Source organism: Oncorhynchus keta, chromosome 18, assembly GCF_023373465.1.
Source record: "Oncorhynchus keta strain PuntledgeMale-10-30-2019 chromosome 18, Oket_V2, whole genome shotgun sequence".
Classification (NCBI taxonomy): domain Eukaryota; kingdom Metazoa; phylum Chordata; class Actinopteri; order Salmoniformes; family Salmonidae; genus Oncorhynchus; species Oncorhynchus keta.
In genome coordinates, this window is record NC_068438.1 from 7,971,116 (window position 1) to 7,996,061 (window position 24,946).

The 24,946-nt window shown below is 43.5% G+C and overlaps 2 protein-coding genes and 1 pseudogene across 4 annotated transcripts; 1 reads left to right on the top strand and 2 right to left on the bottom strand.

Moving 5' to 3' along the window:
- Positions 1-974: 974 nt before the first annotated feature.
- Positions 975-6,114, bottom strand: trappc6bl (trafficking protein particle complex subunit 6B, like). Of its 2 annotated transcripts, none has more exons than XM_035791670.1 (7): positions 6,003-6,114; positions 5,643-5,734; positions 5,439-5,506; positions 5,180-5,297; positions 4,986-5,069; positions 4,580-4,673; positions 975-3,681 (listed from the first exon to the last, which is right to left on the bottom strand). In XM_035791670.1, the coding sequence occupies exons 2-7, from the start codon at positions 5,730-5,732 to the stop codon at positions 3,650-3,652; spliced, it is 486 nt and encodes a 161-aa protein (XP_035647563.1). In that variant the 5' UTR covers positions 5,733-5,734; positions 6,003-6,114; the 3' UTR covers positions 975-3,649. The 2 variants fall into 2 exon arrangements, with proteins under 2 accessions (XP_035647563.1, XP_035647562.1); XM_035791669.1 differs by having other exon boundaries at positions 5,976-6,107.
- A 302-nt stretch (positions 6,115-6,416) lies between these two features.
- LOC118397166 (uncharacterized) lies at positions 6,417-15,012 on the bottom strand. 2 transcript variants are annotated; one of them, XM_035791671.2, is made up of 4 exons: positions 14,820-15,012; positions 9,474-9,942; positions 9,089-9,355; positions 6,417-8,893 (listed from the first exon to the last, which is right to left on the bottom strand). In XM_035791671.2, exons 2-4 carry the CDS (start codon positions 9,883-9,885, stop codon positions 8,373-8,375), a joined length of 1,200 nt encoding a protein of 399 aa, XP_035647564.1. In that variant the 5' UTR covers positions 9,886-9,942; positions 14,820-15,012; the 3' UTR covers positions 6,417-8,372. The 2 variants fall into 2 exon arrangements, with proteins under 2 accessions (XP_035647564.1, XP_035647565.1); XM_035791672.2 differs by having other exon boundaries at positions 14,792-15,012.
- A 284-nt stretch (positions 15,013-15,296) lies between these two features.
- Positions 15,297-17,520, top strand: LOC118397167 (biogenesis of lysosome-related organelles complex 1 subunit 3-like; annotated as a pseudogene).
- The last annotated feature ends 7,426 nt before the right edge of the window (positions 17,521-24,946 follow it).

Here is a 24,946-nt window from a genome sequence, read left to right on the forward strand (position 1 = left end):
GAAGTATAAACAAATACAATTAGATGCAGAAACAATGAATATGATGAGATGTGTGAAAACATAGGTATGAGCAAGAAAATAATACTCTCTGCAGCTCTCTTTTGCCATGAGCAAAGAGTGGATTCATGAGAACTTGTGACAGCATCACAAATCAGTCAAGCCAGCAGCTATGGGGCAGTGGGTATAGGAAGGGGGGCTGCTTTTGTGTCAGAAGCACTGTGTTCACTCATTCACTCCCCAGCTGCAGACGGTTTTCGGGGCTCTGGTTCCCATACTTAGATTAAATCTTCCCAATTCAAGAGATAAATGAGTGTGTGTGAAGAGGTTACTGATGAAGGAGGGGGAGAAGGGAAGGGGGCGGGGACAGATGCAGGAGGGGTGGTGGGACAAGGGGTTTTTCGTAATCAGTCCAAACAAAAATAGTCAATTTTTTTCCCGTTCTGTAACTTTATTGATCACATTGTGATGCAGGGAAGGCCTGGTAACGCCATGTAGCGCTATGCAGGGTAGCAGCAGGCTCCCTGCCCAATCTAATCCACACTCTTACTGCTCCAGCACAATCAAGCTCTGGAGACGGAGACCATTTTACTGGGGTTTGGGGAGGAGGATCCTGATGCTGTCAGCCAGATAGTCTCTGTCCCTTTGACTTTGTTGTGTAAATGTTATGACATGCACAATGTTTATGGGCAATTCATACACTCTTCCCTTCTTCATTTCAATTCTCCCAGGACTCCCTTTCGTGGTCAGAAAAGAAGAGCTTGGTGCTGCTGAACATGTCAGTGCTGCAAACATGACAAAAGTTAATTCTGCAAACATTACCACGCAACGTGGACAACAAGAGGGTCACTGTGTGTTACATCTGACCCACTGCCAGCCTCCCAGTGGTTAAAAATCAGCTTTCTGTATGTTGAATCAGTCTAACTTCTATATCACAAGACACTGCCACTTCTTTCACAGTGGACACGATGAATATATTGAAGAGTTCAAACAATTATCTTTATTTGGAGGAAAAAAAATACATTTAAAGACCATACAGCTATTAAAGCACAGGTACTTTTATAGCACAACAACCATGGTAGTAAAAATTGCATAGGTCTTTGAACTGGTTTCCTGGAATTACAGAAATACATTCACTACAACCAACTCTATATGGTAGAAATTTAACAGAAATGGTACACGACACAGAGGAAAAAAATAACATTTGAGGGAAGAAATCTCTCCAGCACAGATGGTTATGTTTGCGAAAACCCCCAAAATAAAACAGAGAACTGCATCAGACCTAAAAGAAAGGAATGGGGGGAGGGGAGGAGAATTAAGAGGTGGAACTGTGGAGGATGTTTACTTGAACATACATTCAGACCAGACGGGGCGTTTGAAGTTGGCCATAGTTAATTCTCTGTTTTAGAGTGACGGAGCAGACACCACCTCACTCCAGCCTCTTTTTTTTATGGCTTTAGAAAGGAGAAGTGAGACAGCTGGAGTTCTGGCTCAGAGCATTTATTTACTTCTCCCTGTGGCAAAGTAAAAGTTCTCCACAAAGAGAGCCTGTGAATGGCTCACCCCAGGTAGTCATGCCCTACGTTCTCCTTTGTGTACCTTAGTTTAAAGCTAAAGCATTCTGTATTTGTTTCTTTTCAAGGGAAAAAAAAGGCCTTTAACCGAAGGGATGGCGCCGGTGACTTTGTGCTTGGATATTGCGATTTAAGACGTGTAAATGTGAAGGAATGATCGACCTTTTGGCTATGTTGAGGGGGGGGCAATACAAGGCTTGGTTTTGGAGGTACTGACATAAATCCTTTTATCCTAAGAATGCCTTTCCTTAAAAGGGCAAGGCAGGACTTTGAGGTAACCTGAACCAGAGCAAAACTCAAAATATTACAGTTCATTAAATAACAGGCCGTGGCAGTCTAATAAAAGCTTGTTTTAGGGGAGCACTAATAAACCTGACTTGACTGATATGTCAAAATCAGGAAGAGGACACGGTCTTTGAAAAGGGTAGAAAACCTATCATCAGAGGTAGGGAGAGGTTTCCATGTTGAATACAAATAGATTTGTAACGTAAAAAAAAAAGTCTGCTTGATGTCGAAATGAATGAAGCAAATATCACAAGGGAATGAATATCTGGGACACAATCCAGTCACATAGCCTAAATACATCCTCCTTCCTCTTAAATGTCCCGGGACAAGTAAAAACTAGGAAGAGCATTTATCTAACCTAGCCTAATTCTGCTGCTCTGTATTTATACTCATGATCTTCAAAACAATATGCAGTTGACCATTACAACATTTTGTGCCAAATAGATTGATCCTGTCCAGTTGGTATTGAAGGACAATTTCATACAAAACACAGAGGTTTTAGCTTTCCCTTTGAAATGCTGAAAGCTGAACACAGCCTTTCTAGAGCCTGAGGCACTGATGATCGTAAACAGAACAGAATGATGCATTTCAATCCATAAAACATTTACATGGAACAGTAAGAGATGAGGTAACTTCCTGTTTCAGTAAGTTTTACCAAACTTGATCAAATATGTTTCAAATTGTGTTTTAAAGCGGCAATCTGCAGTTGTAATAATAACAAAGCGTCCTTCCAGCCCCGTTTCTGGAAAAAGCTGAGGGATGGGTTGGAGAAATGTAACCACTCTGAAAGTCCTAGACAGAGCAATGACCATCCCAACTTATATTGTTAACCATGTTGAGGCTATATACTGTTTCTTTAAATGTACTTTATTTACAAACATTGGAGTAAAACAAACTTATATTTTGGGTTCTGAAGGGAGTAAGACAGGTGAACTAAGCTCATGATGCATTTATAAGTTATTTTCTAAAAATAATCAAAAAAAGGTGCATATCATGAATTTATAAGTCCAAAAATGGATGTAGTAACTGCAGATCGCTCCTTTAAAGTATTACTTTGTACAAACAACATTTTCAATCCAGGTCTTAAATGTATTTCTCTTGATGCAGGGTAAATAAAGCAGAAAGATCATATCTCAAGATAATAACATGATTCACAAAGTTTGAAAGAGACAACTGGTGAGCTGGATATCACTGCTATAATGTTCAACTGGGCTCTCTTTTCAAATGATAATGCACTCCAATTCCATTCACAGGCATGCTGTCGAGAAGAGTATATTGCAGAGACTACCCTCTAGTGGCATAAAAAAAGTGATTTTGTCAAAAACTATTTGTTGTTTCTTTAGCAAATGCAGTCAACAAAGAGCCAAAGAAATGACATGGGATAAGTATGAAAATCATTTGAGAATAAAAATGCAATTCGTATTTGATTTCCCTCAAAAACAGAGATGATACCTACAACAGACTAACTGCAATACCTTCTAGTTAATTCTAGTTAATATACAAAGACATGAAACTGATGTTAGGATACAACGTAAATCTGTTAAAGACAATTAAATAGAGGAATCAATATCTGGTGACGACATTAAGCTTTTTTTTTAAGTATGTTTATAAAACTCAAATAAGTGTGTAATTCTTTACAATTTATTATTGCTTTCTAAAGAAAAAATAATGTAATACAAAAATAATATGTAGTAAACCACCTTCAATGTAATGACATTTAAGGACCTTAGGGTTGACATTCACATTATTTTATTGTCACAGATGAACATACATTTTAAAGAGGTGGGTCCTATTCAAATCTTCTGAATCACGACCTGGAATTTACCTGTGTGGGAACACAAAAGGTGGTAATATTACTTAAAAAGACAAACGTCTGACAAAGTATGGACATATTATGTACCTTGTCATTAAAGAAGCTACATGTAATATTTTGGCGTTGTAATTTCAGAAAATGTCTTTAAGATACAGTATCTACAGTAATAGTGGAATTATTGGGCCCACACAAAATTGCATTTGAATCATGCAGCCTTCTTTTTGGTCAACGAAAGACTGACCAGCTCTTGTTGTTGAAATTAACTGGGCCTGAGCGGCACGCTAACCGATATCAATCCGTTAGCGCGTGGTACTTACACAAATCACTCAGCCTCAGTCAATTTGACAAGAGATTTGATGGCCACAAAAATATTACATGTAGCTCCTTTAATAATGGAAAAGGAATCACAGAAGTGCTTCAGGTTCTGAACCAAGCTGATAAATAGTCTGCTCAGAGGGCCCATATAGAAAGAGGTGCCTCTAATGGCGCATTCTAAACGCTAGCTTAGCATGTCATGTCCGCCAAGCTAACTACGTAGAAATACCTGATCGTCTGAAGTTGCCGAGCTGTGCATGCTCAGTGCAGCACTCCTTTGAAATAAAGTTGTTTTTGACATATGGAATTGTGTAATTTTATTACTTTCACGGCTACGTAATAAAGACACATTGAGCTCTTTAAGAAGTCGTCTCGAAGCTAGATAATGTTTTTGAAGTGAGATAAAACCTACTAACAAGGGATGAGTTTGTCACTCAGCTAGCCTAAGTCCTGCCCTGGACTGCTTAACAACCTTTACAGGAAGTACCTGTCACTGAACACTCTCTGACTTGAAACATCTCTGTAGTATCGGTAATGTTTGGTGTAGTATGATGGTATATGATAAATGATGATGATGATGATAAAAGAGACTCACATGAGGGCATTAGGGTGACCTCAGCTGTCACCACGCAATCCATCCCCAAGTTAGACAAAGCTCCTCTCACCAATCCACAGGAGTATGCCAGATACTGTTGCAAAATATACCAGACAGTTACGGCTGAACATTTACATTCGAGTTAAATCACAGAAGGCCTATATTTCAATCTATTTGGCTGAATATTCTAGAATAATGTTAAACCTTGGGCCAAATAGGGTGTGGCAAGCATTTTTCCATCCAAGTACTACCATGCATACTTTAACTTATCAAGTTTAACCTGGTGTTAGTGCCGGGCTGGAACAAGTGTGTTCCCAGCCTGGGTCCCCAGAACCAAGATTTAAGACCACTGTTGTAAAATGAGAAATGACTGGGTCTACTTTAAAAAAAAGATTGAATGTCTTACTTTTGGAGCTTCCTCGAGGTACTGCTTCCCGTTAGAAAACTGTGTCAAGAGCGCAAACTTGTTGTCTTGCAAAACATAAGTACCCTGTGTAGAAACAAGACACACCATGAATATTTGGGATGAAGGCCATAGGTAGTGTAGTATATCAGCAGCTGAATTCCTAATCTAAAGTGCTTTTATTTTTATGGGCACACCTGGTGGTTTGTCCTAAGGTTGTCAATTTGCTTTCTGAAGACATTTATCCAGAAGTCTTTACAGATGAATTTCATGACATCCAAGTCATCTTTGAAGCTGGGCGAATCTTTTGTGAACCTGGAGGGTCAGGAAACACACAAGGTTAGCCTACATATATTGCCATTTCAATCAGGTAAAGTGATACTAAAGTACTCAAAGGTGGAACTTAGGTCAAACTGAAATACAGGGCATATGCAATAGTGAAAACTGTTGTCCTACCTTTCTATAAGCCCCTGTCCTACTCTGAAGCCCATGCCTTCCAGAGTGGACACACATGTTGCCCTATCCTGTGTAGAAAAAAAAAACAAATAGCTAGATGTGACAACAATATACAAACACACCTTTTGATGATGATTAAGCTTTCAAACAATGTTGAGTGGGTATGTCAGGTGGCTGTCTAATGACGTTACGAGCTTAACCTACCTTGTCCATCTCCCCTCTCGAGGCTTGGTCTTTGTAAATATGGGATACCATCTCCATGTGGAGGAACTCAAAGAGTACGTCGTCGGCCATGTCTGAAATAAAAGAAAAATCTTAATACGAAAAGCTAGGCAATGTTTTCTACCTGACTGACAAACGTTTAAAACATGCAAGCTAAATGATCCTGGTACACTGGTGGAGAACATCTAGCTAGCTAACGTTAGCTAGTGTTTGAAACTGCGGGCAATGCTTTCTTCTGATTTAAAATATAATTTGCTATCTACGTTCAATAAATATGATCACATATTACTAACGCATGTAAATCCAACAGATTACCTATTTTACAGCTCTGGTTTGAGTTACCTTCCGGTAAATTGCTCACGATGTAAACAAAGCGTTACTTCCTGACTACGGAACCTGCGAAGGAGGCACAGCTTTGCTTAGTCGTGCCGAAGGACAAATAGCTGGATAACTGATTACAGGAGAAAATGCTAAACATTTTTCTTTAATGTTTTGTTTAGAAGAAAAAACAATCAGACACTATGAATTGGTCAATAGGGTCACCAGCTAGGACAACAATACAAATAGTTTGTTTCTTCATGCAGCTCACACCCTTCCCAGTTTATGTGAAATTCCCTTATTCATATTTTAAGACCATCACATAATTTCAATACATGTCCTTTTAATTTGACAGGTTATATGAGGACAGAGATATGTTCGCAATAGGTGAGGTGATGCACATTTTCAGTCTGGGAACACATAAAACGTAAAAAGAAACACAATTCATGTTTTATTGAATATTTTCTCATTTTAGGCTACTTTTTGTTACAGCTTCAATGTTATGATAAAGGTATATTGGTATTCCGGGATCTGGTATTGCTTTGAGTTATTAGAGTATACTACAAAACAGTTTGGAGATCTTGGAGTGTCTGATGCTGAAAAAGGGAGCTCAAATAATTGATCCACAAAAAAAGCTTGCATTTGAAATAAATGTACATCATATTTTCCTTTTGAAGTAGGCCTACAATGTACATTGCAACATTCATTTCTAATTCCACAATGGCTAAAGCTACTGATTAGATTTGCAATTCCTAAATGAAACCAGTCCTTCCATTACAGTGAATATTTAATTCTTTACTTTTAAAAATACAATAGTATCAATAACATTTTCAGGCACGTTTCAGTCCATAAATAAGACTATCATCACAAGTATGCCTCTTTTTATTGTTCTCATTTGGATTAGGTTTAATGTAAAGGTGCATCAAATACATTACACTAAATAACTCAATATCAATGGACTTGATACAAGCTCAGATTGAAGCTGGAAGTCATGTATTAAAATAACTTTGAGAGAAAAGTCGCAGTGAGGTCAAAAACGTGATTTTCCAGTGTCTTATATATATTTTCACACTATGAGGTTGGAATAATACTGTGAAATTGTGAAAATCATGATAATGCTTTTAATGTAAGAGCTGTTTGAAAAGACTGCCTGAAATTGGCCATGTTGACAGGGTTCCCCAACCCCTCCCAGTTTTTGACTAGTCGTTCAGTACAGCATCATTTTCATTCAATTGAATGTTCCAGAACGTAAAAATGTACTGAACGCAGCACAAATTCCAAACCTCTCTGCCAATAACAGCTCATTTTAAGTTTCCCCCCTCCCCACTCCCAAACAGTCCTAGCAAAATTCTTGCTTAAGACAGGTAGCAAATTACAAGCAAAACATGCCAAATTGCAGTACTGCCAAGATGTAGTAATACAATTCCAAGATACAAATTAAGTGATGGATGATGTGGGATGAATCTCTTGTGAGATTTCAAATGTAGACTTCATTACCATATTGCACTTACACACTACAGTACCTCTCATCTTCAGCAAAGCTAAAGCAAAGTAAAACACATTCACTGGCCTAAATTAAAGCAGCCATGTGTATCCACGACTATGCAAACAGCTGTGCAAATGGAGTTCTACAAAGTCCCTGTTTAAAACAAGTCTTCAATATAGAAATGAAGTCACCAAAATATCCAATATGTTTAGGAAAAGGAACATTTAGAAAAGAGGAGATATTTGGATAAAGCCTTTGCTTGACCAGCTTCCACATAAATGTGTATGAGTGAAGAAAACATACATTTAAACATAATTTCGGGAAGCGAGTTTCAGTGGATGATTGCTGGCGAATTGGAATCTCTCTTCTTGACAAGAGTAAATAAACATCTGCGCTAAGGTTTGTCAAAATTCTCTAGATTGTAGACTTTAAAATATATCTGATTAAAACATCAGATTATTAACTTCTGTACATTAAAACATTTGGACATGACAAAATTAAACTGAAGAGAGAAGTTGGAATAAAAAAAAAAACAAACACCTTTTTTTTTCACAATACATTCTCAAAATGACAAGTCCCTCATAAATGTAAGCACCCATATATTTTTATTCAACACTCTTAGAAAAAAAAAGTTTATATCCAGAACCTGAAACAATTCTTCGGCTGTCCCCATAGGATAACCCTTTGAATAACCTTTTTTTTTTGTTTCAGGTAGAACCATTTTTAGGTTCCATGCAGAACCCTTTTTAGAGGGTTCTACATGGAAAAATGTGTTTCACCTGAAACCAAAAACGATTCTACCTGGATCCTAAAAGGGTTCTCCTATGGGGACAACTGAAGAATCCTTTTGAAACCATTTTTCCTAATAGTGTATGCTCTCCTCTGTCAGAATGAAGCTTCAAGAGCACTCAGTTGTGCTGGAACTTGTTTGAGAGTCCGTTAAGCAAAACACCCTTCTGTGGGGAAGTGGGAAGCTGCTCTGAGGGGGATGGTCCTTGAGGTTCAGGACACCCATGGTCTGAGGGCTGAGGGTTGGATGTGTCACTAGTTGAGTTCTCATCCCTGGAGGGTGATTCATTCTGGACCTCCAACAGAGAGACTGTCCAGGAGGGAGATGTAGGCTGTGAGGGGTAGGCTTTGCATGAGCATTGCTGGTGTCCTTGGGTTTGGACCTGTTCCACTCCTCTCAAGATGCGCACCAGGGAGTTGTGGACCTGCTGGCTGATAGGAGTGTTACTGTCGTCGGGTTCGGCCTTGACCTGGCGGCCTGTGGAGAAGTTGGAGAGCTGCTCCAGGACCTCTATCTGTCGGTCCATCATACCCAGCATGCTGCAGTGGAAGGCCCTTTGCTCAGCGAGTTGTTCCCCTAGCTGATGGTTCAGGATGGTGAGCTGCTGGAGGATCAGGGTGCTGGTGTCCTCACAAGTGCCTGCGGAGAAATGAACAGCAGGACAACTTGTATTTGTTTTAGGTTATCGCTGTAATATTTATTATCCAAAGCTTTAAACAATTGATAAGTACAAAGTAAAATTCCAACAGATGAATTACATATTAGTTAAAAAGAACACATTAATTACATAGAATATAGATGGTCATGTAGCCACTCAGTTATAAAAGCACTCACCAGTTTGTTCTTGTGGACTGCAGCCAATGGGGTCCCTAGCTCCCTCACCATCATGTAAAGAGGGTACTGAATGTGGCTCTCTCTTCACTGGGTAAAGATACTCTCCAGACAGACCCAAAGTCATTATCTCATCTGACTTCAAGGCCCAGCCCGGAGTGCTGGCGTTGGCCTCTATTGGGGTGGCATTGGTCTCGTCTGCATCTCCCTTTAGAGCTGGAGCCAGGTTGTCCTGCCAAGGGGCCGCAGATTCGGGCTGAGCAACATCACCTGAGAAGAAGGGTGAGCAGAGCAGGCCAACGCAAAGCATACACTTCTTTACACTTCTTTACAATTATTTAATGTGAAATAACAAATGTATAATAATCCTAAAGCCAGAAAGTAGTACCATCAGTATGATCCTCCAGGTCTGAAGGGGTCAACACCACCATATTGTGTCCATCTGCAATGCCTTGCACTGGGGCCCCCACCCGGGCCCTCCTGGCCAGCATGCGGTCCAGCATACGAAAGTAACGGAACGTCTCGATGGTGGACAGGCGTGCAGCAGCGCTACGGTATCCTGCCATCTTGATCTTGCGGTACTTGTGCTTGAGGCTCTTCCAGCGGTTGCGTATCTGGTTGACAGTGAAGTGGATGTCCCGCTTGGCCAGGCTGTAGCGCAGGCGGCGGAAGTGCGAGTCGTTGCGCTGGCGCTTCTTATCCAGCTCATGCACCAGGTCCAGCTGCTCGATGAGGGCAAGCATGGCAAAGGTGTCCGACTCTGTCCACCACTTGTTGGGCCTCCTCTCACTCAGGTCCATGGTCTCTCCCGACCCTCACTGGGTGTACCTGCTCTGGTAGCAGCCCCTGGGCTCCTCCTGGATGGGAGTAAACAAGAACACATGGAAAAAGGTTGAAGTACCACACGATAATGTAGGCTAAGATAATTTCTCTACGTTAGAGGTAGACCGAATGATTATAATAAAATGGCCTGAAATAAATGTTTGACTTTCTACTGAAATAAAATGCTGTAGCAATATGCATCAAACCCGGTTCCGGGTTGGAGCGAGCGGTCGCATTCGCACTTCGCTCTGCAGGTTGTATAACTTTTTCATTACATTTCATTATAGTACAACGGTTGATTTGTCTAATCTTAGCAATTCTTCTTAGCTAGCTACATAGCCGTCCTTGTATCAGAGATAATTGCATAATTATCGTTTTTCGTCGCCCTAACGTAGCCTTCACTGCTATTCGCCCAGGAGCTAGCAAGCGCTAGCTAACGCACACAGATTAGCATCACTGTAGTGCTATTCACTCAACTGAACGACTTGATTAGTCTAGTGTTAGCTAGCTACATAGCGGTCTTTGTTTCCAAGATAATTGTGTAGTTTAGTGTGTGTAGCCTTGGAGTGATTATCTTAATTCACTGAGGTTCGCTAGCCAGCTATTTGTCGTCCTTAACGTAGGAGACTCTGCTAGCTAGCCAACAGCTAACAGCTAGCCAACGTCTACTGTTTCGAATTCAATCACCGGTCAGGTAGTATCACATTTTCATTTCATTTCATTACAGTACAACGGTTTGATTTGTTTGATCGTAGCTAGCTACATAGCCGTCTTTGTTTCAAAGATAATTGTGTAGTCTAGAGCGATTTCCTAGGTTAGCTAGCCAGCTATTGTCGTTCTTTTAACGCAACGTAACGTAAACAACACTGCTAGCTAGCCAGCTAGCCCCGTATAGTAGCACTGTAGAAACTATTACACTCAACGGAACGACTTGATTAGTGTAGCGTCAACAACGCAGCCACTGCCAGCTAGCCTACTTTAGCAGTACTGTATCATTTTAATCATTTTAGTCAATAAGATTCTTGCTACGTAAGCTTAACTTTCTGAACATTCGAGACGTGTAGTCCACTTGTCATTCAATCTCCTTGCATTAGCGTAGCCTTTTCTGTAGCCTGTCAACTATGTGTCTGTCTATCCCTGTTCTCTCCTCTCTGCACAGACCATACAAACGCTCCACACCGCGTGGCCGCGACCACCTAATCTGGTGGTCCCAGCGCGTACGACCCACGTGGAGTTCCAGGTCTCCGGTAGCCTCTGGAACTGCCGATCTGCGGCCAACAAGGCAGAGTTCATCTCAGCCTATGCCTCCCTCCAGTCCCTTGACTTCTTGGCACTGACGGAAACATGGATCACCACAGATAACACTGCTACTCCTACTGCTCTCTCCTCGTCCGCCCACGTGTTCTCGCACACCCCGAGAGCTTCTGGTCAGCGGGGTGGTGGCACCGGGATCCTCATCTCTCCCAAGTGGTCTTTCTCTCTTTCTCCCCTTACCCATCTGTCTATCACCTCCTTTGAATTCCATGCTGTCACAGTTACCAGCCCTTTCAAGCTTAACATCCTTATCATTTATCGCCCTCCAGGTTCCCTCGGAGAGTTCATCAATGAGCTTGATGCCTTGATAAGCTCCTTTCCTGAGGACGGCTCACCTCTCACAGTTCTGGGCGACTTTAACCTCCCCACGTCTACCTTTGACTCATTCCTCTCTGCCTCCTTCTTTCCACTCCTCTCCTCTTTTGACCTCACCCTCTCACCTTCCCCCTACTCACAAGGCAGGCAATACGCTTGACCTCATCTTTACTAGATGCTGTTCTTCCACTAACCTCATTGCAACTCCCCTCCAAGTCTCCGACCACTACCTTGTATCCTTTTCCCTCTCGCTCTCATCCAACACTTCCCACACTGCCCCTACTCGGATGGTATCGCGCCGTCCCAACCTTCGCTCTCTCTCCCCTCCCCTACTCTCTCCTCTTCCATCCTATCATCTCTTCCCTCTGCTCAAACTTTCTCCAACCTATCTCCTGATTCTGCCTCCTCAACCCTCCTCTCCTCCCTTACTGCATCCTTTGACTCCCTATGTCCCCTATCCTCCAGGCCGGCTCGGTCCTCCCCTCCCGCTCCGTGGCTCGACGACTCATTGCGAGCTCACAGAACAGGGCTCCGGGCAGCCGAGCGGAAATGGAGGAAAACTCGCCTCCCTGCGGACCTGGCGTCCTTTCACTCCCTCCTCTCTACATTTTCCTCCTCTGTCTCTGCTGCTAAAGCCACTTTCTACCATTCTAAATTCCAAGCATCTGCCTCTAACCCCAGGAAGCTCTTTGCCACCTTCTCCTCCCTCCTGAATCCACCCCCTCCTCCCTCTCTGCAGATGACTTCGTCAACCATTTTGAAAAGAAGGTCGACGACATCCGATCCTCGTTTGCTAAGTCAAACGACACCGCTGGTTCTGCTCACACTGCCCTACCCTATGCTCTGACCTCTTTCTCCCTCTCTCTCCAGATGAAATCTTGCGTCTTGTGACGGCCGGCCGCCCAACAACCTGCCCGCTTGACCCTATCCCCTCCTCTCTTCTCCAGACCATTTCCGGAGACCTTCTCCCTTACCTCACCTCGCTCATCAACTCATCCCTGACCGCTGGCTACGTCCCTCCCGTCTTCAAGAGAGCGAGAGTTGCACCCCTTCTGAAAAAACCTACACTCGATCCCTCCGATGTCAACAACTACAGACCAGTATCCCTTCTCTCTTTTCTCTCCAAAACTCTTGAGCGTGCCGTCCTTGGCCAGCTCTACCGCTATCTCTCTCAGAATGACCTTCTTGATCCAAATCAGTCAGGTTTCAAGACTAGTCATTCAACTGAGACTGCTCTTCTCTGTATCACGGAGGCGCTCCGCACTGCTAAAGCTAACTCTCTCTCCTCTGCTCTCATCCTTCTAGACCTATCGGCTGCCTTCGATACTGTGAACCATCAGATCCTCCTCTCCACCCTCTCCGAGTTGGGCATCTCCGGCGCGGCCCACGCTTGGATTGCGTCCTACCTGACAGGTCGCTCCTACCAGGTGGCGTGGCGAGAATCTGTCTCCTCACCACGCGCTCTCACCACTGGTGTCCCCAGGGCTCTGTTCTAGGCCCTCTCTTATTCTCGCTATACACCAAGTCACTTGGCTCTGTCATAACCTCACATGGTCTCTCCTATCATTGCTATGCAGACGACACACAATTAATCTTCTCCTTTCCCCCTTCTGATGACCAGGTGGCGAATCGCATCTCTGCATGTCTGGCAGACATATCAGTGTGGATGACGGATCACCACCTCAAGCTGAACCTCAGCAAGACGGAGCTCCTCTTCCTCCCGGGAAGGACTGCCCGTTCCATGATCTCGCCATCACGGTTGACAACTCCATTGTGTCCTCCTCCCAGAGCGCTAAGAACCTTGGCGTGATCCTGGACAACACCCTGACGTTCTCAACTAACATCAAGGCGGTGTCCCGTTCCTGTAGGTTCATGCTCTACAACATCCGCAGAGTACGACCCTGCCTCACACAGGAAGCGGCGCAGGTCCTAATCCAGGCACTTGTCATCTCCCGTCTTGATTACTGCAACTCGCTGTTGGCTGGGCTCCCTGCCTGTGCCATTAAACCCCTACAACTCATCCAGAACGCCGCAGCCCGTCTGGTGTTCAACCTTCCCAAGTTCTCTCACGTCACCCCGCTCCTCCGCTCTCTCCACTGGCTTCCAGTTGAAGCTCGCATCCGCTACAAGACCATGGTGCTTGCCTACGGAGCTGTGAGGGGAACAGCACCTCAGTACCTCCAGGCTCTGATCAGGCCCTACACCCAAACAAAGGCACTGCGTTCATCCACCTCTGGCCTGCTCGCCTCCCTACCACTGAGGAAGTACAGTTCCCGCTCAGCCCAGTCAAAACTGTTCGCTGCTCTGGCCCCCAATGGTGGAACAAACTCCCTCACGACGCCAGGACAGCGGAGTCAATCACCACCTTCCGGAGACACCTGAAACCCCACCTCTTCAAGGAATACCTAGGATAGGGTAAGTAAGGGTAAGTAATCCTTCTCACCCCCTTCTCCCCCAAAAAAAAAAGATTTAGATGCAAGTGGCTGTTCCACTGGATGTCATAAGGTGTATGCACCAATTTGTAAGTCGCTCTGGAGAAGAGCGTCTGCTAAATGACTTAAATGTAAATGTAAATGTAAAGAGCAGCATTCAAGTTGCATTATAATAAGCTAGTATACAAGACAGGAACAATGGTGGCTTAAAATAAAAATCTAAGGTATATGAAACCTCATTATGGGAAAATATGAGTCACAACAGCATCCAAAATAGATACTGGATATAAATGACAGGAATAGATTGTGAAATAAACCAATCCAGAGATGTTCATTACAACGTTCACCCAACAGCAAATCACGACTTTCCCACGTAAATTCCACTCAGATGAGACATGATGAGCTGAGTAACGTTAGTTTGTGTGCGATGTGAATTTATGAACACATACAAGAACATAACGCTTTCTACAGCGACAAAAAAATACATATGCAATAGCCTTTCCCTTTTGGTACAGGGAAGTACTTAAAATAAAACTGATAATGGAAATTACAGACAACTAACGTTACATCACACACCATACAGTCAGACACTCATAACTAGTCATCAACAGTCTGACCACAGATAACCTAACTTAACGAGCTTGTTTGTACTGGCTGCTGAAAGTGACCGTAGCTGTGTTGCAGTGGCCGTGACGGCGAATGCTGACGATGAAGAATGTAATTTCTTACAGAACACTGCGACGATGTCTTAGTGCATCCGTCAACATTTTTTTTTCATGCACAAACTATTATTATAATTTAATAACCATAAAATAGCGCTTACTGTAACTACTACAGATGGCACTTCATACCTTCATCACAAAATATTTTACGCTGCGTCTAGGAAGCTTGCTTGCGTCGCACGATCATATGGGGTTTGTTGACATCAATAGTCTTGTTCGACATTGCAGCCGACAGTGGAGGAGACTGCCGACTGATTGATCTACAAATCACCGTCTGTCATAAATAACGACTCATTGTTATTTGTAGTCATTCACCATTTACCCATGATACATTACGATTTTGATGTTCTCGAACACGGCCAATGACAGCATATGGTTGACGTTCCAAATGTCACATGTCGTTCGGTGTCTACTCTGATTGGTCAAAAATCGTACTGCATACTCACGAGGGTTAGACTTTGTGAGGATCTGCGCAGATGCTTAGATCTACACATCATCTCAATGTTCAATTTAGTCGGATTTAACAGACATCTAGGTGTACTGATTAGCGAATATGTGCAGTACTTAGTTTGGGTCAACCCTAGTGAGGGAGTGTTTTGACCGACTTCCTGGTGCTCATGTAATTATTTTTTGCTAGACCGGAGGTATGATCATTTGTTTTACATACATTTTCGAATAATAGCAGGTTAGCTATCTATATTGGCATTGGTGAATTGATTTAACGGAGATACATAACAAGCCAAATACTTACATTTCATAACATGATTAAACGGGGGGCACCTTTCGATACTAATCATCTCGCACAAAAAAACATTTGGGCTAGTGACCAAATTTGGGAAGGAGGCACATTCCGATGGGCACCCAGGCATCATCTGATTCTGTCACAGTTCCATTAAACAATGCATACCACCAGAACATGCTTCACTGTTCCATTAGACTGTGCCTCTCCATAAAATATTATATTTTCTACTGTAGGCCTTCACAATTATCTTGTGTATTTAGGTGGTGTGGTGTAATAGCAAGTGACAAATACCAGATAGTGGTGCAAGGCGAGGCGTCAGAGACCGACTCAGATGATGAGCTATACATCACCTCCCTCTCTCCACATTCAACAGCCGGAAGGCAAAAGGTACCAGGGGAAGCATCTGAGACTGACGGCGGGGGGGGAGGTTGAGAGAGTACATAAATGTGTCATTCCTGCAAGCTCTGAAAACCCACAAATATTACGCAAGGACTTAACTCCCCTGCTTGTGATCAGAGATAACCCTGACATTCCGTCCGCGGTAGAGGAGCTGGTTGTGTCTAGGCCTGAACACAGAGGGCTCTACGGATGTGCACGGATGTGCCCCAGACCATCAAACAGGTGTATGGTAATGCCACAAAGGAGATACGCATGGCCACAACCCACCTAAACAGCTCCCAGAACGGCATCATCAACGCCTCCCACAGCATCCGACTCATTCTGGACGACCTCAAGTCCGTCTCAGAGGAAATATACATTATCACCAGCTGTTATCTACTCCCCGATATTACCATCCCCTCCTCTCCCACTACCCCTATTTGCTCGGACAGTGATGTGCCCCATTCATTGTTTCATATGTATTATGTAGGCTAAACAATGGACTCGGGAGTATCGTTATTTGTAAAAGGCACTTGCATTAGGTGAATAAATTATGCATGCCATTATACTATTACTGCTCCATGTTATTCAGATTATTCATTGTAGTTGATCATAAAGGATTGCTTATTGCTCTCGATCATAGGTTCAAGTATTTAGCTGTTCACAAGCACATGAGATGTCTAGTCAATCTCTGTATTTTCCAATGCACCAAACCTTCTTGTGTAGGCCTAGTGCACAGCCCACTCTTGTGGTGTTAGCAAGGCACTGCAAGGGATGCGACCGCTGTGGTGATTTTTTTGCGTAGGCCTAGAGTTGAAGAAACGTCAGAATTCCCATTTGCTAACAAAACAATGACAACATTGAATTCTAGGTTGTTATCATTGTGCTTCGCTTTATTCACATTTCAGTCATTGAACCGCAATTAGGCCTCTACTTTAGAGAACATTTGTAGGAACAGTTAAAACAATTTAACATTCAGTGCAATCCTTCCAAATATATAAAAAGTGTTACAAAATTGAAGATAATGTTTTCCGTGGGGTTTGATGAGCCATTATTTTTGCAGTCACTGACATGTCAGGTGAGACTGAGCATTTGGCATGACACCTAGGAAGTGCAAACTGAAAGTGATACATTATCCCAAGGTCATGTCTGATCTCACTTTTATTTTAGGCAAGTCAGTTAAGAACAAATTCTTATTTTCAATGACGGCCTAGGAACAGTGGGTTAACTGCCTGTTCAGGGGCAGAACGACAGATTTGTACCTTGTCAGCTCGGGGGTTTGAACTTGCAACCTTCCGGTTACTAGTCCAACGCGCTAACCACTAAGCTACCCTGCCGCCCCACTAGGGCTGGGCGGTATACCGTATTTTACTATATACCGGTTTGGGTTTTTACTTTACCTTCTATAACGGTATTTTTAATGTTTGGTTTGTTAAATGGTATATGCTGTGTGTAACGTCCATTTTTATAGTCTACTCCGCTACTTGAGTCATCCCTCCACTCTCTCTCTTTCCACGCTGCTTTCCACACAGACCTAGTCCCACCTCCTGTCACTCAAGGAGCGCATTTGTTGTTGCTTGACCACGCAACATTTTCGTTCAGTCTGCATGGTCAATGCAGCACATGCAACAATGTTGAAGACAATGATGTTGTTTCCACTTTGATCTTAATATAAATCCACATGCGTTCTATAATTACAATATTAGTTTGTGTTTCTTACATCTGCAAACAGCAAGTTAAGCTAAATCGTGTTTGCCACTAATGGTAATCGCTAGTTAGCTGGGTAGTCAGAGCAAACATAGCTAGCTAGATCTCACTGCTGCTCCAATCAACTAGAGATGCTCCATCGAGTTCACCCCCTGTCAGCAGCTGTTGGTATTTCATTGGCAAGATCAACTTTTCCATCTAGAGAACAATGCAGACATGACATTGTGTGACATATACACATATACACAGTTTATTAGGTGCACCAATCTAGTACCGGTTCGGACCCCGCTTAGCCTCAAGAACAGACAGACGTTTTCGGGCAATGGAAACGTTGCTCAGTCTCGGTATCAAGGGACCAAATTTGTGCCATAAAAACATTTCCCACACCATTACGCCACCAGCCTGTAGCATTGACATCAGGCAGGATGGGGTCATGGACTCATCCTGCTAATGCCAAATCCTGACTGCCATCAGCATGATGTAACAGGACCTGGGATTTGTTGGTCCAGGCAATGTTTTTCCACTCCTTAATTGCCCAGTGTTGGTGATCACGTGCCCACTAGAGCCGCTTCTTGTTTTCAGCTGATAGGAGTGGAAACCGGTGTGGTCATCTGCTGCAGTAGCCCCTCCGCGACAAGGAATGGCGAGTTGTGCGTTCCAAGATTTCGTTCTGCAACCCACTGTTATACTTCGCCGTTATTTGTCTGTTTGTGGTCTGCCAGTTAGCTTGCACGATTCTTGCCATTCTCCTTTGACCTCTCTCTTCAACGAGCTGTTTCGTCCACAGGACTGCCACAGTTATTTACTTTTTTTTCGCTCCATTATCGGTAACCCCTAGACATTGTCTTGTGTAAAAAGCCCAGTAGGGCGTCCGTTTCTGAGATACTGGGTCCGGTGCGCTTGGCATCGACGATCATACCACGCTTAAAGCTGTTTAGGCCTTTCTAACAGTATCTGAATCCCTGTCAGCCTGCTTTATATAGCAAGCCACGGCCACAAGACTCACTGTCTGTAGGAACGATGTACCTAATAAACTGGCAGGTGAGTGTATTTTGAATGGTGCCATTGGACATGGTTGGTCGTCATTCTAATGGGCACCGGGGGTTAATGGAAAAGGTTATGGCGTGTGGGAAGTTACACCATTTGTGATTGCTCGCAAGGGACTGTACTGTATGCAGTCTGCTGCTATGAATGCCACGCTTGTAAGCTGAGCGCTATTAGCACACATCGCTCCTGAAACAGAACATTTCAAGGTCACTGACTTGCCATTTTTGCATGTTAACAAGTACACAATAGCAGCAGACTGAGGGAAACTGTCAAACAATTATTTTACGGGTGCATTGGGTTCTGTTGTGACTGATCTGTCTGATTCAAAATTAATTTGATACACTGATGGACTTGGCTAAATGAGTTATGTAAATGCCATAATAATGATCTATGCATGAAACTGTATACTGACCTCCATGATATACTAGCTTAATGATTCTAACAGCATAAAGATTCTTATTTTTAACGTACCTCTTTGCAGATGTCCTCTGCGCATACTGATTACTGTTCCAATCCGCAGATGGCTTTGACTTGGCCCTGTCTCTCAGGCTGGTTCCTGCTCTAACCCAAGCCAGTTTTACTTTAATGGATTTGTCTAGGTTGACTGTACACAGTCTGAACTGATCAACACTGGAAGTCTACCTTAAGGGACCTTTCAGTCTCCAGATGAGCATGTGGGGCTCCAGACTGGTGTCACTGAACACCTCCCATAAGGTCTTGGCCTGGATGATATCACCATCAGCGCCATCAGTGTCAGCCCTGTGCTGATGGTCCTCTGAGCATTGCAGGATCCAGCTCAGACGGCAGGGCCAAAGGTTGGCCATCACCACCCAGGCAGCAAGGTCTTTAGCTTTGGAGAGGCCCCCGTAATTCATTGCATCCATGACGATGACTGTCACCCCTACAGAGTTTATTATCCTTCTCATATGCACATGGTTTGCCATAAGATAAACATGAAGAGGGTTGCATTTGGTATACATGGCGTGTCATGCCTCATTTGTTAGCGCCTTGACTTTCTTGGCATAGATCTTCCAACGGACGCCTTTTTCTAGTGTCTGCCTCGCTTTGACCCTTTCCAGTGAACGGCACAAGTTTGTCATCAAGCCTGACTTTTTCAAATGCAGAGAACTTCCCAGCCCTGTGTTTTCCTCTCTTAATAACTTTCCATCAAGTCAGACTCTAGATGGCTGCCAGCGAAGGTTTTAAAAGGTCTGCATTTGGAGTCAGGGAACATCTCAGGCTCTGAGAAAGGCAGGGTGGCCATCCTGTTTAGAAAGTTGTATGCGGCGTCTTGAGTGGCACAGCGTTCTATGGCACCGCATCTCTGTACTACAGACCCGGGTTCGATCCCAGGCTGTGTCACAACCAGCAGTGACTGGGAGTCCCATAGGGTGACGCACAATTGGCCCAGCGTCGTCCGGGTTAGCGGAGGGTTTGGCCGGTGGGGCTTTACTTGGCTCATCACGCTCTAGCAACTCCTGCAGGCTGACTTCGGTCGTCAGTTGAACAGTGTTTCCTCCGACGCAGCTGGCTTCTGGGTTAAGCGGGCAGGTGTTAAGGAGTGCGGTTTGGCGGGTCATGTTTTGGAGGATTTTTTGTCCCACCACCAGTCTGGGGTCCACAGCTAGGATGGACACAAACAGGACATTCTCCCCTGCCAGCAGAACGTTCGTAGCCTCCAGGGTGCGGATCACCACGTCTGGGCCGCAGCGGTCCAGGTGGGTGATCTCCAGCACTACACGGATGATCCTCCTCTCGACCACCTCCATGAAGTGGATGAAATCCACCATAACACCCACCTCCTTCCTCACCTTGTTCATGAAGCCCATCTGGTCGCTGACGGGCGAGCTGTTCATCTGGTGCTGGATACTGCTGCCCATGGTGTAGAGCAGGTGCTTGGATGTCCGCAGAATAGTCCTCAGGGCAAAGACTGCGGGAAGCCCCCAGTGTTGCTATGGCCATCGATTCCAGCATTCTCCAATGCAAAACAATACAGTGGCAAGGACTACAACCCAGATGTGGAGGCAGAGCAGATTTATGGCTTTCCAATTGACCTTATCACCTTCGCTCGTGCCTTTCTTTGGGTAGGGATGCTGGGTGGCTCTATAGAGGCCCAGGGGACGTTTCCAAAAGTCATCCTGGATGGCCTTGAAGAGGCGGATCACCATCCCAGTCCACAGTTTATCACCGCCTGCAAATGCCAGGCCCTGAAGCGCACGAAAATCCGCTTCACCCTCCCTCCACACGGGACGGAATAAGATGATGGCGAGGAGGGCCAAGTAGCTAATCCACGCTGGAGGAGGGAGCTTCAACTCATGCTTCTGTTCCCTCCACTCTGCCTCTGTGTTCATGTACATTGCGAATGTAGAAAGAGTAACATAATTAGATTGTCAGAACAAAACACGCAAAAAAAACAAGGTCACGTGAAGTCAACCTAAGTGTTGAAACTTATTCTTGCTCTTCTTCAGTAGAGTTTCAGTGCGGCTGGGGCGCTGGGAGAACAGACTTACAGGGGCCGGAGGTGGCACCTAGATACATGCTCTGGACAGGCCATATGCCTAGACATCATCCAACAAGGTAACCTTCTTGTTTATTAACCAGTGTAGAGGTAGACATGGCAATCCAATAAAATATGATATTATCTGTGTCACTAAACACGTCAGATACTAACTTTCCACTTATCTTCTCCGTCCATTTGTCTATGGTTCCAATACATTGTCCATACCGAGGGAATAAAACTGGTTATAACATTCATACGGTATAAGATGGAACACTTTCGATTCGCGATCACTGCAACCGATATAAACTCCAATTACCAGTGAGTAAGGATTAGTTGTTATTCTACAATGTCAATCAAATGCTGGCAGAATTTTGTTTTCTCCAAGAATTGAGTCATTTCAATAAAAATCTATTGTAGATGCTTATGTATCGATGTTGCTTGAAAGATGTGTCAAATCAAATGTATTTTTCAAATCAAATGTATTTATATAGCCCTTCTTACATCAGCTGATTTATCAAAGTGCTGGACAGAAACCCAGCCTAAAACCCCAAACAGCAAGCAATGCAGGTGTAGAAGCACGGTGGCTAGGAAAAACTCCCCAGAAAGGCCAAAACCTAGGAAGAAACCTAGAGAGGAACCTGCTATGAGGGGTGGCCAGTCCTCTTCTGGCTGTGCCGGGTGGAGATTATAACAATTCATGGCCATCATTAGTTATTCAACGATAATGTGTAAGGGATTAAATGCAGCACTTTCCGACACTGGCCAAAGTCATACAGAGTAAATTACCAAAATATAATGAGCGGAATTAACATAATCATAAACATTAAGACAGCTTTTCAATAAATGTTTTATGTTGTGCTGCAGTTCAATGAAGGGTAAGCCCAAAGTTATATTCAATCCTGTCAGGAAGCTGCAGAACTTGGCTGCTCCATAAATTGTGACCGGGTTGTATCGATAACTTCGAGCATGTGTTTGCACAAAAGTAATTGCCTCAAATATGTGTTGACGGTTCACCATCGATTTCAGCTACCAGTTCTATCACGACAGATTTCTACTGCAAAGAAAATGAAAACACAACCTCACACACACACACATTCACCTGCTTGTTCTTTTTATTCATTAGAGACCCGAACAAAAGTACAAATGAAGTATCAACATTTGGTTAATGAATAATACCAGACAGCCCTTTCCAATGACTTTTCTTTGGAGTGTAACCTATCAGCTAGTTTTAACAGAACATTACCTCCATATCTAATTATTAACATTGGATTAGACATTTCCCTCTCAAAAGAAAGCAAAACCCAGTCTTACCCGTGTCTGTGTGGGTCTCACCACATTGAAGTCAACATACAGACTGGCCCTCTGTAGAAACCAATAACACTAGTGGTGTTTACCCTACCTCACGTAAAAACCTGACACATTATCAGATCATATGTGAATGAAAGTCAGAATTGTGTGTATTTTGCCAGATGACTTTGAGTCCTACTTACATACCTAACGGCCATGGCCCAGAAAGCAATATTTGCTGTGTTTAATTCTAACAATGGAGATTGTAATATGTGTGAGTTTATAATAGATAAATGAATGACTCCATCCCCATGGGGCGGCAGGGTAGCCTAGTGGTTAGAGCATTGGACTAGTAACCGGAAGGTTGCAAGTTCAAATCCCCGAGCTGACAAGGTACAAATCTGTCGTTCTGCCCCTGTTCCTAGGCCGTCATTGAAAATAAGAATTTGTTCTTAACTGACTTGCCTAGTAAAATTAATTAATATTCACAACATTAACCATTCTTGGCCATGGGACAGGAGTGCTTCACAAACGCCTGATTTTCGAGTTGTCATGCTCAGCCCACGGGGGTTCCCTCTTGGTCTAATGGACGTTGGCTTCCCGAGTGAGAGTTCACCCGTACCAAATATGATCTCTTTCTGTGTGTTTTCCCAATGACAGCTAGAACACGATCCATGTAGCCCAATCCATAGACTCGCAACTCCATCATGATACAGAATTCAGTATGTCTGTCGTCTGTAGACCACTATGGAGGCCCACTGGACACTGTGAGTGAAATATAGAATGTGCAGTGTGATCCATGTAACACCGTCACATTCCATGTGAGGAGAGACACACACAGGTCTGTATGTCCTATGTACTGTACACTCAGTGGCCAGTTTATTAGTTGCACCACCCCATTCACGAAAATGGTTAGCTCCTACAGACAGTGAGTCATGTGGTCGTGGCTTGCTATATAAAGCAGGCGGACGGGCATCGAGACAAAACGAGTGACCTAAGCGGCTTTGAGCGTGGAATGATCGTCGGTGCCACGGCACTGGATCCAATATCTCGGACACGGTCGGCCTCCTAGGCTTTTCATGCATGACCGTGTCAAGGGTTTACCTGGAATGGGGTGACAAACAAAAAAACATCCAGTCAGCGGCAGACCTGTGGGAGCGAAAATAGCTTGTTGGCGAGAGCTCGAACGAGAATGGCAAGAATCGTGCAAACTAACAGGCGGGCCACAAACAGGAATTGTGGTTTCTGTTGTGTCATGCTGATGGCAGAGTCAGGATTTGGCGTAAGCAGCATGAGTCCATGGCCCACTCCAGCCGGGTACCAACGGTACAGGTTGCTGGCGGAATGTTTTCTTGGCACATGTTAGGTCCCTTGATACCAATTGAGCTACGTTTCCATGCCCTAAAGAAATCGGGCTGTTCTGGAGGCAAAGAGGGGTTCGACCTTGTCCTGGATGGGTATACCTAATGATCTGGTCACTGAGTGTATATTTAGCATACACACATACATATGCTCACACTTATCATGCATTGCACAAAATGTTATCTAAAACTTTAACATATGACAGTAGGCATATGTAATTTATGCAGCATGCCACTGCCTGTGACACATTTGATAAGCTGGTTTCTGGTGACATCTGTGAGATTAGAAACTTGACATCGCTCCTTGAGCTGCCCAATTTAATCGCCCTCCTCCACATGCACTTGTTCACATGTTGTGTCATGTCTTCAGTCATTTTGATAATTAACAGAAAATCTATGACAATCTATTGTAACTTTGGTAATTTATACTTGAAACACTTTTAGAACATGCATTCATATATATAGTATTAATGTTGTGTATCTGTGTCCCTATTGTCCATAAGTTCCTAGTAGGTAATTTCTAGTTACCTCTGCAACTCGTCCAACTATTTACTTTTTTCACAAGTGCAACCAGTTTGATGGCAAACATGGACAACAAATACATATTGACATCAGTAAAATAAGTGTATAGATTTATAGGATTTTTCATACTGAAACCCTCATATTAAACACCAATGGTATTCAGTAGGTTGATGGTTTATATTTAGGATAATGTTTGTCATTCTATTTTATGTATATCATCTTATTTCATTATTTAATATATTTTGACATATGATAAGGTCAGTTAGAGGGCACAGATGCCTGTGATAATCTGAAGTACCTAAAAGTGCCACTAGATGTTGTTTGATAGATTGCATAAAATCCTTGAAAGATACCAACATTCTGGAAGTTCTGGTAAACTTCTAAAGTAAAATACACTCCCTTGGCAACCCTAGTTCCCAACCTCCGGCTGCAAATGCTGCCTTCAGAAGTGTGCATTCATCGCTAAATTAATTCAGCTGGGAAACTCATTTAAATTCCATTACTGGCACTTTGCAGGGCAAAGAAAAGTGCCTGGGAATCAGATAGGAGGATTGCTAATGAGCAGTGTGGCCCCTAGCACAATTCCTCGGAGATATGCCGTCTCACCAATGCCATCACACTGGTAAAAATATATTTTTTTAAACAATGAATGAGAAAATAAATATGCAAAGAAAATGAATTAGGTTTCTAATGCATGATGTGTATAAATTCA